The sequence below is a fragment of the Neoarius graeffei genome, chromosome 14, assembly GCF_027579695.1.
Source record: "Neoarius graeffei isolate fNeoGra1 chromosome 14, fNeoGra1.pri, whole genome shotgun sequence".
Taxonomy (NCBI): Eukaryota; Metazoa; Chordata; class Actinopteri; order Siluriformes; family Ariidae; genus Neoarius; species Neoarius graeffei.
In genome coordinates this window covers 57878179-57892935 of record NC_083582.1, presented here as the reverse complement: position 1 = coordinate 57892935, position 14757 = coordinate 57878179, and the positions used below count along the sequence as shown (strand labels likewise).

Below are 14757 nucleotides of genomic sequence, written 5' to 3'. Positions count from 1 at the left end.
TTCAATAGGTGCCTTAATTTTCAGAGACAGTTGCAGGTCTCATAGTGCAGACTTTAGACATCAGATTGAGGTTTGACAATAGAATAACGTGTCTGTAAATTCTTTTGACACACATACGGTACAATTAGGCCAAGAAGCTACAGTGTGTATATATTTTATTTGGAGACCCTGTGTATATATACTGTACAATAAGGCCAAGGGGCTGCAGTGTATTCATTTTATTTGGAGACCCTGTGTGTATATACCTGCACATGACTATAATTCATACTTTTGTATCCTCCTGTCCTACCATCTTACTAAATATGAAGATAATTATAAGCTTTGCATCGTATGAGTTATCATGAAGTAAAAGATTTCTTTGGTTTCCTTCTTTTGTTAGTGCAGGACATCTGTTTCCTGTACTACTCCCAAAAGTTAGAGAATGGTTACTTCCCTCCATTCACAAGCTAGAAGTGTTCTGCTTAGTATCAGAATGATGGATAACCTTGTTGACCACATAAATAGACTAGGTCGATTTTCAGATAATGTGACACCCCCAGGCATTTTTGAGTAAAAGTTGGCAAACAAACTTTTCTAAAAGTATTTTTTGTGCTGAATCCATTTTTGCTGTTTGCCAAGCTGTATCTCTTATGTGGAAGTCTGTAGAGCACAAAATCTAAGACAACCTCTAAAATTTCAGTAAATTCCGTTTTTTTTATTTTACATCATGTACAACAATAATGATCAAGTCTAGGAGGTTTATTTGTAGTGAGAATTATGGTACTTGTATGTGACAAGGACAATTGCACTTTCATTTCTTATTGTTGTCCTGAATATGTCTTCTTTTATCCCTATATTTCAAGCAGACAAATAGAAAATCTTACATTCCTGAGTCATTTCATTGAGGATGCCATCACATCAGAGTTTGTAAATTAACTTCAAACTTATCCACAAGAACTTTAATTCAAAATAAAATCACTTTTTGCCATCATTTCTATTTCCATACAGTGTTTAAATATTGCTAATCATAGGGCTGGGCAATATATTGATATTTAAGATGTATCGAGATGGACAAGTATCTCGATATGGATTTTGAGATGTCGAATTAATCGAGAAAAAAAATTACTTTTTGGAATTACAGAGGTTTGGTCACCCTATCACTCTGTAACACCTCAAAACACTGTTAGTTGAAAGATAAGTAGCATTTACTTGATTGCGTTTTCACATATTTCCACTGCATGCCTTCGGTTGGCTACTCCAGCGACTTCACTCAGACTGCCCGTGCTTCAATCGCCCATGCTGCAGTAGGCAAACATCTTACTGCGGAGCAGCAGCACAGACAGTTTTGTCCCACAGCAGTTTAAAAACTGATACAGTTCTGTCCCTACTAGCAGAAGTTTTACTTATTTTTTATTTATTTAGGGGGATTTGAAAATATCGAGATATATATCGTATATCAAGATATAGAAGAAATCGAGATATGTTTTTCCTCCATATCGCCCAGCCCTAGTTCATCACCATAAAACTCTATCCAAAGAGCTATATAAGCCAACATTTCTGGTAGCATTTGAAATATTTCTGTCGGTAAGATCATCCATGAAGTCTGTCAGATTGTAAGAACATCATTATGGAAGCTGTGTGTAGCTTGAAGCTAGACCAGTCAATACCATTGGATGCCTGCATTATATGCAGAGAGTCCAAGAGAGATCAGGTATTCAAAGCAACTGAACAGGACCTTCTCACATTAAAAGCAGCTGCAGAAGACAGAAAAAGGCTTCACGACACTAATTACAGAGATGCTATCCAAAGAGTGCTTCTTGTTCAGAACATACAGAATGTCTTCTGGCACCGTATGTGCTATGCTTCGTTTACCAGTAAAAACCACATTTCTAGGCTGCAACAAAAATCCTGTGACAGTTCTGCAGATCTGGATGAAGGTGCTGGTCCAAGCAAGAGAGCAAGAACACTACCAACAATGACAAGGAGTTCTGTTGCAACCATGAATTGGGATGCCTGCATGTTCTGCCAGGAAGTGAACTCAAAGTTTAAAGTTTCCATGGTCACAACACTGAACATGAGTGATCGAATACTGGCAGCTTCAAAATATGACCAGGTCCTTTCAGTCCATCTTGCTAGTATGAGTGACCTCATAGCAGCAGAAGGAAGGTATCATACTCCACACTACCTAAAGTCTGTTTTTGAGAGTTCCTTTCACCCAATTGAAGCCAAATTTGGTACTTATTTAGCCAAGAGGTATATGCAACTTTCTGCTATTTTACTTTTTTCATACTGTACAACATTGAAGAGTTTTATATTGAAATACTCGAAATATGCAAATTATATGCAAATGTGCCCTCTACTGGGCTCCACGTATGAGATACAGCTTGGCAAACAGCAAAAATGGATTCAGCGCAAAAAATACCTTTAGAAAAGTTTGTTTGCCAACTTTTACTCACAAATGCCTGCAACTCCTTATTTAAGCCCCTTTTTGCAATTCTGACCTAGTCTAAAAAGGGCTTTGCCTCAGACAGCGGATCAGAGAACAGAATGGTCTGATGAAAGCAGTGTTTCCTCCTAGGAAATAGAATAAAGTGTCTGTAAATTCTTTTGACACACACACGGTACAATAACGCCCAGAAGCTACAGTGTGTATATATTTTCTTTTGTATCCTCCTGTCCTACCATCTTACTAAACCTAGCTTGTGTGTGTGTGTGCACACAGAAAAGTGTGTACGAGCAGTTTGAACGGCTGTGTGAGGAGAACCGTGCGGAGTCTCGGCGTGTGTGTGAGCGTGCGCTGCAGCGTGTGTTTGCTCCGCTGGAGAGGAAGTTGAGGGAGAAGAAATTCCTGGGATCCGGAGGATACCAGCGCCTCACTGCCGCCCTGCAGGATGGAGAACGCAACTACAGGAACGAGAAACGCATGGGCCTCATGGTGAGACAGTTTGTGTTTGTGTGTGTTTGCAAGTACAAGAACGAGAAACACAAGTAGTCCGGGAGCCATGGGGTCGGACCCGGAATTTTTGGTTAAAGTTTTTTTTTTTTTTTGCTTTATCTTATAGATTTGAGGTAGCTCTTCAAGATTTAAGAGGGTGCCCGGTGATATCCCTTGGGCAATTTAATATATTAACCCTTTAATGCCCTATATGCCCAAATAATGGAAGAAAATACAAAAAAAATAATATCAGTGTAAATACTGATATTAAATGCACCAAGTTGGCTGTATCTGATAGGTATTCACATTTTTCTCTATATTTGTCATTCAAATACATCAAATGTGGATTAATTAACCCTTTCATAACTTTTCCAAATTAGCGATTTTTATACAAGTATTACATAAACTCTACAGTTAATACAAAATAATGATCAATATCTATGTAAGAACTATACAGCATGCAAAAGAACTATATACAGCATGCACACACACACACACACACACACACACACACACACACACACACACACACACACTAATGACCAATAACTATGTAAAAGAACTATATACAGCATGCATACACTCACACCAATGATCCACTATGTAAACGAACTATATACAGCATGTATACACTCACACCAGTGATCCACTATGTAAAAGAACTACAGCATGCAATAGAACTATATACAGCATGCATACACTCACACCAGTGATCCACTATGTAAAAGAACTACTGTATATACATCATGAAATAGAAATATATACAGCATGCATATACATTCACACCAGTGATCCACTATGTAAAACTACAGTATGCAATATATCAAGCATGAAAAATGGCATATACAGCATGCGCGCACACACACAAGAATAGCAAAAGATACTGATTTTCAATTAACCAAATTGGCTGTACAGTATTCACGCTTTACTGTCATTCAAATTAGTCAAACGTGTAATTGACCCTTTCATAAATTTGCAAAATTAACAATTTTGATACAAGAACTACAGTACATAAAGCATGTACGTGTATGCATGCATGCATGCATGCACACACATGCACACACACTAATGAACAATAATTATGTAAAATAATTACATACAGTATGCAAACACACACACAAAACACAAAAACTATTTAAGGAAAGAACTAAGAGTTCAGATGAAAAAAAAAAAACCCTCTAAACCCTTTGCCATTGCTTAGTGTCTGTAAAAATATGCTTATGTACTGGATGCCAGCTAGTACAGAGGAGAATGTTAAGTAAACCTTACTCCCCAACGTTTTAAAAGTCGTGCTAGTCAGTGGAAGAGCAGTGTGGTTTGGAGTGAGGGTGAATCGGGGACAATGCCCTGAATTTTACTAGAGAACCAGGAACATTACTATTTCAACAGTCAATATCGTAAAAATAAGCAATCTATTAGCTTAATGTATTAGCTTAAGGAAACCTTACTGCCCAACGTTTTAAAAGTCGTGCTAGTCAGTGGACTGGCTAGTGCACATGACTCTCAGTCCACAAGCAGTGTGGTTTGGAGTGGGGGTGAGGGTAAGGTTAACAGACTTTTGAGATGATAATCGGGGACAATGCCCTGAATTTTACTAGGGAACCAGGGACATTACTATTTCAACAGTCAATATCGTTAAAATAAGCAATCTATTAGCTTAATGTATTAGCTTAAAAAAATCAGTGACTAGCATTTACTAGGTGAGAGTTGGGTGTGCTAGCCAGTGTTGTGAAACTATGGGTCTAGTTCACTGGTGAGCAGTGAGTACATGTCACTGCTCTTTCATGATTACAGTCAAATAGTTTCTCTGCTTAGCTTATGCGTGCTGTGATCTTTTGGGGGCAGTGTGATTGACAGAGTTAGCAAGATAGCTACACAAGTTGGCTTGAATTAGCTAATTGTGTCCCTCATATGCCCCTGCAGAAGTAAACACAAGGATGACAATGGAGTGTATGCCTAATAATTTAAGGCTCGCATTAACAACCAAAGTAATAGAGTAATAAAGGGCTTTTTTGTATAAGCCCCGCCCCCAATTGCATGGCCACACCCCCAACCATGGCTGGAACCCCACCCCCAGGCCTTAAACTCATCCTATTATGTTAACAAACACAAAAATAAGTATGATATATAGACTTTGGTGAACATAAAGTGAAGAATGTCAAAATGTCAGAATTTAGGCTATGACTGCAGCACATCCAACAATAAAGGGCCAATATCCGGAATTGCCCAAGGGATATCACCGGGCACCCTCTCTTATCTTAATGAGTAGACCTTGGACAACAACAAACAGCAAAAAAAAAACCTTTAACCGACGAAGCCAGGTTCAGCCAAATTTGGGCCTTTGGCTCCCGGACTAAAGGGCTTCATGGTGAGACTGTGTGTGTGTGTGTGTGTGTGTAGTAGTAGTAGTAGTCGTACTGAACTTTTATTAGGGCCCGAGCCCTATAGGGCGAAGGCCCTATTGTTCTTGTAAGAGTTCACTATTATTATTCTTCCGTCTTCTTCTTCTTCTTCTTCTTCTTTATTTTTCTCCGCTGTTGGGCCATTTTCGGGGCGCTTGCCATGGGCGAAAACGCACCAAATTTGGCGCCAGTTCCGAGAATTGCCACCGCTACTCAGAACCAAAAGCCCAAACTTGGCCGGGGCTCAGGGCCTCTATAGCGCCCCCTAAGTCGTTGTGATTTTGGTCTCCCGCATTAAGGTGCCTGGTTGCCATGTAGTTTGTAGTAGTGGCATGCAATTTGGTACGCATATGTATCTCACTAAGCCGGACAAAAATGTAATGCCAATGCATTAGCCACGCCCAACAGGAAGTGAGGTAATTTCACTTTTGTGCGAAATGCATGGCCACGAAGACGGCGCAACTCCTCCTAGACCGTTCATAGGAATGTCACCAAAATTGATAGACATCATCTACAGACATGGCTGACAAAAGTTACTAAATACGTTTCACGTAGCATAAACCGTTCAGAAGTTATACGTCAATCAATTTTCGATGCAAAATTTTACATGCTTAAAAATTCATAACAAATCTTCTAGTTGCTCAAAACTGCTCATACTTCACAGGCACATCACTCATTGGGCTTCTGACATGTTACCCAATTTCTGTGATATTTCGCCACTGGGGGCGCTATTTTTGGGCGAAAAATCCAATCTTTCCTCAAATTTGGTCAAACTTCACGGCCACCCTCTTACTACCTCCCATGTCATGTATACCACATTTTGGGTATTTTCGTCCATGGGGGGCGCTGTTTTTGGCCGACGCAATTTCTCCAAAACGGGTTTTTGGTAAATTATTCCATAATGCTTTCCCTTCACACCACTACCTTGTGATAGTACGTTGCTGTTGTAGACACTTATTTTTCCAACTCATAATTGCTCATGTACAGCATAGCGCCACCTACTGACATGGGAAAAACCAAAAAATATATTCTTCAAAAATCTATATCTCATCTTCTATTTACTCAATTGTCATCAAACTTCATACGCAAACTCTTCATAGCTCACCTGACATATACGCCAAATTTTGTGCACTTTCGCCCCTGGGGGTGCTGGTTATGGCAAAAATGATATTGCAGCTTCTGATTTGTCAAACTTGGCAAGCAAACTCTTTACAAGACCCTTTTTGGGGCGCTTGCCATGGTCGACAACGCACGAAATTTGGCTCCTTTTTCTTAGACTGCCACCGCTACTGACAACGAGAAGCCCAGATCCAGGCGGGCCTCAGGGCCTCTTTAGCGCCCCCTAAGTCGTTGTGATTTTGCCCTCCCGCATAAAGGTGCCTGGTTGCCATGTAGTTTGTAGTAGTGGCATGCCATTTGGTACGCTTATGTATCTCACTAAGCCGGACAAAAATGTAATGCCAATGCATTAGCCACGCCCAACAGGAAGTGAGGTAATTTCACTTTTGTGCGAAATGCATGGCCACGAAGACGGCGCAACTCCTCCTAGGCCGTTCATAGGAATGTCACCAAAATTGATAGACATCATCTACAGACATGGCTGACAAAGGTTCCTAAATACGTTTCACGTAGGATAAGCCGTTCAGAAGTTATACGTCAATCAATTTTCAATGCAAAATTTTACATGCTTAAAAATTCATAAATCTTCTAATTGCTCAAAACTGCTCATACTTCACACGCAAATCACTCATTGGGCTTCTGACATGCTACCCAAATTCTGTGATATTTCGCCACTGGGGGCGCTATTTTTGGGCAAAAAATCCAATCTTTCCTCAAATTTGGTCAAACTTCACGGCCACCCTCTTACTACCTCCCATGTCATGTATACCCCATTTTGGGAATTTTCGTCCATGGGGGGCGCTGTTTTTGGCCGACGCAATTGCTCCAAAACGGGTTTTTGGTAAATAATTCCATAATGCTTTTCCTTCACACCACTACCTTGTGATAGTACGTTGCTGTTGTAGACACTTATTTTTCCAACTCATAATCGCTCATGTACAGCATAGCGCCACCTACTGACATGGGAAAAACCAAAACATTTTTTCTTCAAAAATCAATATCTCATCTTCTATTTACTCAATCTTGATCAAACTTGATACGCACACTCTTAACACGTCACCTGACATATCTCCCAAATTTTGTAAACTTTTGCCACTGGGGGCGCTGTTTTCAGGCAACATTTTATATCTCGGCTTCTGATTGGTCAAACTTAATCAAACTTGACACAACAACTCTTCATAGGTCCCTTGACATGAATACCAAATTTGGTGAACTTTCACCACTGGGGGCGCTCATTGCGCTGTATCAGTTGCAGGAGAGGTGTTTACAATCATGAGGCACCAGGAGTATGTTGTTTTGGTTGCCTTACACACACATGACTTGTGGGGAATGGGTAGGCAGTCGGGAGCAAGTGTTGTAGCGTTACATACAGACTAATAGATGTCTAACAGAAGACAATCCTATGTAGCTATAGCTTGGTGACTGATGAGGTAAATACATTAATTTGGTTGGGAAGCCATGGCATAAAATTTTCTGTCCATGACAACATCTCAGCGCACCGTGTACTCTGTGTCCGATTCTGTGCTTTGTCGCCATTGTGGGAGTAATGCCTCTTGCCGAAGAAGCTGTGGAAGGTATTTCGCGGGGACGCATGCCCCCGCCCCCCTTGGCCGCTGGCGCGAGGGCCCGTCGAGGCCGCTTGCGGCTTTAATTGTTAATTCTTCTATATAATTTTCATTACACAGATGATTGAAATTGCGTTTCACCAGACTGCAGATGTGCAACTTAAATGCTAAAACAATATACATATGGTACACAACACACAAACTCTCATCCCACACACATACACACTCGTAAAGTGCAAGTGGCATTTTTTAAATGTTCATGGAATGTGTGTGTGTGTGAGTGCGCCTGGGTTTAACAGTGAGGCTAATAATGATGGTGTTATGGTTCTGTGATATTCATGTAGCCTATTTGTGTTTTCATGAGGGCGCATGGCATCAGCCTCTTAAAAGTACTTTGAGGGCTATCCTCTAATTAGGGCCCGAGCCCTATGGGCGAAGGCCCTATTGTTCTTGTAAGAGTTCACTATTATTAGGGCCCGAGCCCTATGGGCGAAGGCCCTATTGTTCTTGTAAGAGTTCACTATTATTATTCTTCCGTCTTCTTCTTCTTCTTTATTTTTCTCCGCTGTTGGGCCATTTTCGGGGCGCTTGCCATGGGCGAAAACGCACGAAATTTGGCACCAGTTCCGAGAATTGCCACCGCTACTCAGAACCAAAAGCCCAAACTTGGCCGGGGCTCAGGGCCTCTATAGCGCCCCCTAAGTCGTTGTGATTTTGGCCTCCCGCATTAAGGTGCCTGGTTGCCATATAGTTTGTAGTAGTGGCATGCCATTTGGTAGGCATCTGTATCTCACTAAGGCGGACAAAAATGTAATGCCAATGCATTAGCCACGCCCAACAGGAAGTGAGGTAATTTCACTTATGTGCGAAATGCATGGCCACGAAGACGGCGCAACTCCTCCTAGACCGTTCATAGGAATGTCACCAAAATTGATACACATCATCTACCGACATGGCTGACAAAAGTTACTAAATACGTTTCACGTAGGATCAACCGTTCAGAAGTTATGCGTCAATCAATTTTCACTTCAAAATTTTACATGCTTAAAAATTCATAACAAACCTTCTAATTGCTCAAAACTGCTCATACTTCACACGCAAATCACGCATTGGACTTCTGACATGGTACCCAATTTCTGTGATATTTCGCCACTGGAGGCGCTATTTTTGGGCAAAAAATCCAATCTTTCCTCAAATTTGGTCAAACTTCACGGCCACCCTCTTACTACCTCCCATGTCATGTATACCACATTTTGGGAATTTTCGTCCATGGGGGGCGCTGTTTTTGGCCGACGCAATTTCTCCAAAACGGGTTTTTGGTAAATAATTCCATAATGCTTTTCCTTCACACCACTACCTTGTGATAGTACGTTGCTGTTGTAGACACTTATTTTTCCATATCATAATCGCTCATGTACAGCATAGCGCCACCTACTGACATGGGAAAAAACAAAAAATTTATTCTTCAAAAATCTATGTCTCATCTTCTATTTACTCAATTGTCATCAAACTTCATACGCAAACTCTTCATAGCTCACCTGACACTTAAGCCAAATTTTGTGCACTTTCGCCACTTGGGGTGCTGGTTATGGCAACAATGATATTGCAGCTTCTGATTTGTCCAACTTGGCAAGCAAACTCTTTACAAGACCCTTATTGGGGCGCTTGCCATGGTCGACAACGCTCGAAATTTTGCCCCTTTTTCTTGTACTCCGACCGCTACTGAGAACCAGAAGCCCAGATCCAGGCGGGCCTCGGGGCCTCTACAGCGCCCCCTAACGTGTTGTGTTTTTTGCCTCTCGCATTACGGTGCCTGGTTGCCATGTAGTTTGTAGTGGTGGCATGCCCTTTGGTACGCATATGTTTCTCACTAAGCCAGACAAAAATGTAATGCCAATGCATTAGCCACGCCCAACAGGAAGTGAGGTAATTTCACTTTTGTGCGAAATGCATGGCCACGAAGACGGCGCAACTCCTCCTAGACCGTTCATAGGAACGTCACCAAAATTGATACACATCATCTACAGACATGGCTGACAAAAGTTGCTAAATACGTTTCATGTAGGGTAAACCGTTCAGAAGTTATACGTCAATCAATTTTCAATGCAGAATTTTACATGCTTAAAAATTCATAACAAATCTTCTAATTGCTCAAAACTGCTCATTCTTCACACGCACATCACTCATTGGGCTTCTGACAGGTTACCCAATTTCTGTGATATTTCGCCACTGGGGGCGCTATTTTTGGGCAAAAATTCCAATCTTTCCTCAAATTTGGTCAAACTTCACGGCCACCCTCTTACTACCTCCCATGTCATGTTTACCACATTTTGGGAATTTTCGTCCATGGGGGGCGCTGTTTTTGGCCGACGCAATTGCTCCAAAACGGGTTTTTGGTAAATAATTCCATAATGCTTTTCCTTCACACCACTACCTTGTGATTGTACGTTGCTGTTGTAGACACTTATTTCTCCAACTCATAATCGCTCATGTACAGCATAGCGCCACCTACTGACATGGGAAAAACCAAAAAATTTATTCTTCAAAAATCTATATCTCATCTTCTATTTTTACTCAATTGTCATCAAGCTTCATACGCAAACTCTTCATAGCTCACCTGACATGTACGCCAAATTTTGTGCACTTTCGCCCCTTGGGGGGGCTGGTTATGGCAAAAATGATATTGCAGCTTCTGATTTGTCAAACTTGGCAAGCAAACTCTTTACAAGACCCTTATTGGGGTTGCTTGCCATGGTCGACAACGCACGAAATTTCGCTCCTTTTTCTTAGACTGCCACCGCTACTGAGAACCAGAAGCCCAGATCCAGGTGGGCCTCAGGGCCTCTATAGCGCCCCCTAACGTGTTGTGATTTTTGCCTCTCGCATTAAGGTGCCTGCTTGGTATCTAGTTTCTAGTTATTATTATTAATATTAGGGCCCGAGCACCGTACAGTGCGAGACCCTATTGTTTTTGAAGGATTATTATTATTATTATTATTTTTAGTCCCCGGGCACCGTACAGTGCGAGACCCTATTGTTGCCTTGTGTCCAATTCTGTGCTTTGTCGCCATTGTGGGAGTAATGTCTCTTGCCGCAGAAGCTGTGGAAGGTATTTCGCAGGGACGCATGCCCCAGCCCCCTTTGGCCGCTGGCGCGAGGGCCCGTCGAGGCCGCTTGCGGCTTTAATTATTCTTCTTCCGTCTTCTTCTTCTTCTTCTTCTTCTTCCGTCTTCTTCTTCTTCTTTATTTTTCTCCGCTGTTGGGCCATTTTCGGGGCGCTTGCCATGGGCGAAAACGCACGAAATTTGGCACCAGTTCCGAGAATTGCCACCGCTACTCAGAACCAGAAGCCCAAACTTGGCCGGGGCTCCGGGCCTCTATAGCGCCCCCTAAGTCGTTGTGATTTTGGCCTCCCGCATTAAGGTGCCTGGGTGCCATGTAGTTTGTAGTAGTGGCATGCCATTTGGTAGACATATGTATCTCACTAAGCCGGTCAAAAATGTAATGCCAATGCATTAGCCACGCCCAACAGGAAGTGAGGTAATTTCACTTTTGTGCGAAATGCATGGCCACGAAGACGGCGCAACTCCTCCTAGACCGTTCATAGGAATGTCACCAAAATTGATACACATCATCTACAGACATGGCTGACAAAAGTTACTAAATACGTTTCACGTAGGATAAACCGTTCAGAAGTTATACGTCAATCAATTTTCGATGCAAAATTTTACATGCTTAAAAATTCATAACAAATCTTCTGATTGGTCAAAACTGCTCATACTTCACATGCAAATCACTCATTGGGCTTCTGACATGTTACCCAATTTCTGTGATATTTCGCCACTGGGGGCGCTATTTTTGGGCAAAAATTCCAATCTTTCCTCAAATTTGGTCAAACTTCACGGCCACCCTGTTACTACCTCCCATGTCATGTATACCACGTTTTGGAAATTTTCGTCCATGGGGGGCGCTGTTTTTGGCCGACGCAATTGCTCCAAAACGGGTTTTTGGTAAATAATTCCATAATGCTTTTCCTTCACACCTCTACCTTGTGATAGTACGTTGCTGTTGTAGACACTTATTTTTCCAACTCATAATCGCTCATGTACAGCATAGCGCCACCTTCTGACATGGGAAAAACCAAAAAATTTATTCTTCAAAAATCTATATCTCATCTTCTATTTACTCAATTGTCATCAAACTTCATACGCAAACTCTTCATAGCTCACCTGACGTCTACGCCAAATTTTGTGCACTTTCGCCCCTGGGGGTGCTGGTTATGGCAAAAATGATATTGCAGCTTCTGATTTGTCAAACTTGGCAAGCAAACTCTTTACAAGACCCTTATTGGGGCGCTTGCCATGGTCGACAACGCACGAAATTTGGCTCCTTTTTCTTAGACTGCCACCGCTACTGAGAACCAGAAGCCCAGATCCAGGCGGGCCTCAGGGCCTCTATAGCGCCCCCTAACTCGTTGTGATTTTGGCCTCCCACATTAAGGTGCCTGGTTGCCATGCAGTTTGTAGTAGTGGCATGCCATTTGGTACGCATATGTATCTCACTAAGCCGGACAAAAATGTAATGCCAATGCATTAGCCACGCCCAACAGGAAGTGAGGTGATTTCACTTTTGTGCGAAATGCATGGCCACGAGGACGGCGCAACTCCTCCTGGACCGTTCATAGGAATGTCACCAAAATTGATACACATCATCTACAGACATGGCTGACAAAAGGTACTAAATACGTTTCACGTGGCATAAACCGTTCAGAAGTTATACGTCAATCAATTTTCAAAGCAACATTTTACATGCTTAAAAATTCATAACAAATCTTCTACTTGCTCAAAACTGCTCATACTTCACACGCAGATCACTCATTGGGCTTCTGACATGTTACCCACTTTCTGTGATATTTCGCCACTGGGGGCGCTATTTTTGGGCAAAAATTCCAATCTTTCCTCAAATTTGGTCAAACTTCACGGCCACCCTCTTACTACCTCCCATGTCATGTATACCACATTTTGGGAATTTTCGTCCATGGGGGGCGCTGTTTTTGGCCGACGCAATTGCTCCAAAACGGGTTTTTGGTAAATAATTCCATAATGCTTTTCCTTCACACCACTACCTTGTGGTAATGTCTCTTGCCGAAGAAGCTGTGGAAGGTATTTCGCAGGGACGCATGCCCCCGCCCCCCTTGGCCGCTGGCGCGAGGGCCCGTCGAGGCCGCTTGCGGCTTTAATTTCATCTAATTCCCTCATTTCTGAGCATATTATAGTCTCCATAACCACCCTAGCTTTTTTGTCATTCTGTCTCATGGGAACAGTTTTCTCTGAACAAAAATAAACTGTTAGTATTGTCATGCATAAAATACAAAAGCATTATCTGTCATAACTATGCAGTTAGACCCATCTCTCATACATTTTTAGTTTTATCCCTCCACCCGCCAAAAGTACCGGCACAGAGGCAATACCACTTGCGCCAATTGGGCTACACACCATAGGCATATCCTTTTCATATCATGAGTTTAAAAACACACCAATTTTAAGCGTATGTCTGTGTGTGTGTGTGGGGGGGGGGGGTTAACACACTTTTTCTCCTGCATATTCTGCAGTGCCAGGTCAGGGTTGGGGGGGGGTGGTCTGGGCTGAGTATGGAGTTTGTGCAAAAAGTGCAAAAACAGGCCGGTTAGGGTCAGGGATGGGCACAGCTGAGCACAACAGAATGTTGTATCGACTGCGTGGAATAATTATTTCGCCTTCGCGAGGTTTTATTGCATGAAAAAAAGAAAAGTGCTACCCAAGTGAAAAGTGTGGAGCGCAATAAACTGGAGAGACCCCAAATTGCCAGTTGCAAGACACTTTAATTAAGCCAAACGCAAATGCAAAGGACATGCAAACAATGTAAAATAGCAGCCGACACCACACGTTGAGGCCTGTACTGGCCAATCAGTGCAAATAGCCTGGCTCTTGGGAGTGGTCTCCCTGATAGTCCTTAACTATCGATGATTAACAGTCTTTGCAAAGGACAGGCTAAACAATGTAACTGCAGCCTGCAACTCTTAACACCCGTGGCTAACGACATGGTACGTGTGCGTTACGCCCACCCATCAGCTGAAGTGCCCGCCCACATAGCTTCCCAAACAGAGTCAGTACATCCCTCATATACATACTGTATGCTAGCATCTCTATGTGTATATTAGGCGTATCACGGTATGAACATTTTATCTGAAGGTTATTGTGACCAAAATTAGCACGGTTTACGCTATAATCGCAGAACTGTTATCGACTGTATTAATATAGTTTTCTTTTAGTTCAATCAGCAACTGTCACCGCCAACAATTTTTAGCAGGGTAACCGTGTACACCGGTAACCGTGACATCTCTAGTGTATATATTGTGTGTGTCCTATATATTGTGTGTGTCCTATCTCCTGTCTACACTAAATGCTCCCAGTCTAAGCTGTTCTCTGTAGTTGTCCCTCAATGGTGGAACAAGTTACCACTAGCCACTAGACAAGGGTCATCTATCATCATTCAAGAAGTTAGAAAAAACCTATCTGTTCTGTGACACTTTTACTGTATGATAATGTAACTTACTGTTCCTGTATACCTGCATGATGATGCTGTAATGCATTTAAAAAAAAAATTAACGAACACCGCTTGGCTTGTATTCTCTGTATTCCTGCTTGTGTTGTATGCTACTGTTTATGTCCTCGATTGTAAGTCGCTTTGGGTTTAAAAAGCGTCTGCCAAATGCAAC

General features: G+C 42.1%; 1 protein-coding gene across 4 annotated transcripts in view; it reads left to right on the top strand.

Moving 5' to 3' along the window:
• Positions 1 to 14757, top strand: part of LOC132898492 (guanylate-binding protein 1-like) — a 53098-nt gene that overhangs the window by 14274 nt on the left and 24067 nt on the right. For all 4 annotated transcript variants that reach the window (XM_060940152.1, XM_060940147.1, XM_060940146.1 and 1 more), the window contains one exon: positions 2702 to 2914. In XM_060940152.1, coding sequence (XP_060796135.1) covers positions 2702 to 2914 — 213 coding nt within the window. The remainder of the gene's footprint in view (positions 1 to 2701; positions 2915 to 14757) is intronic.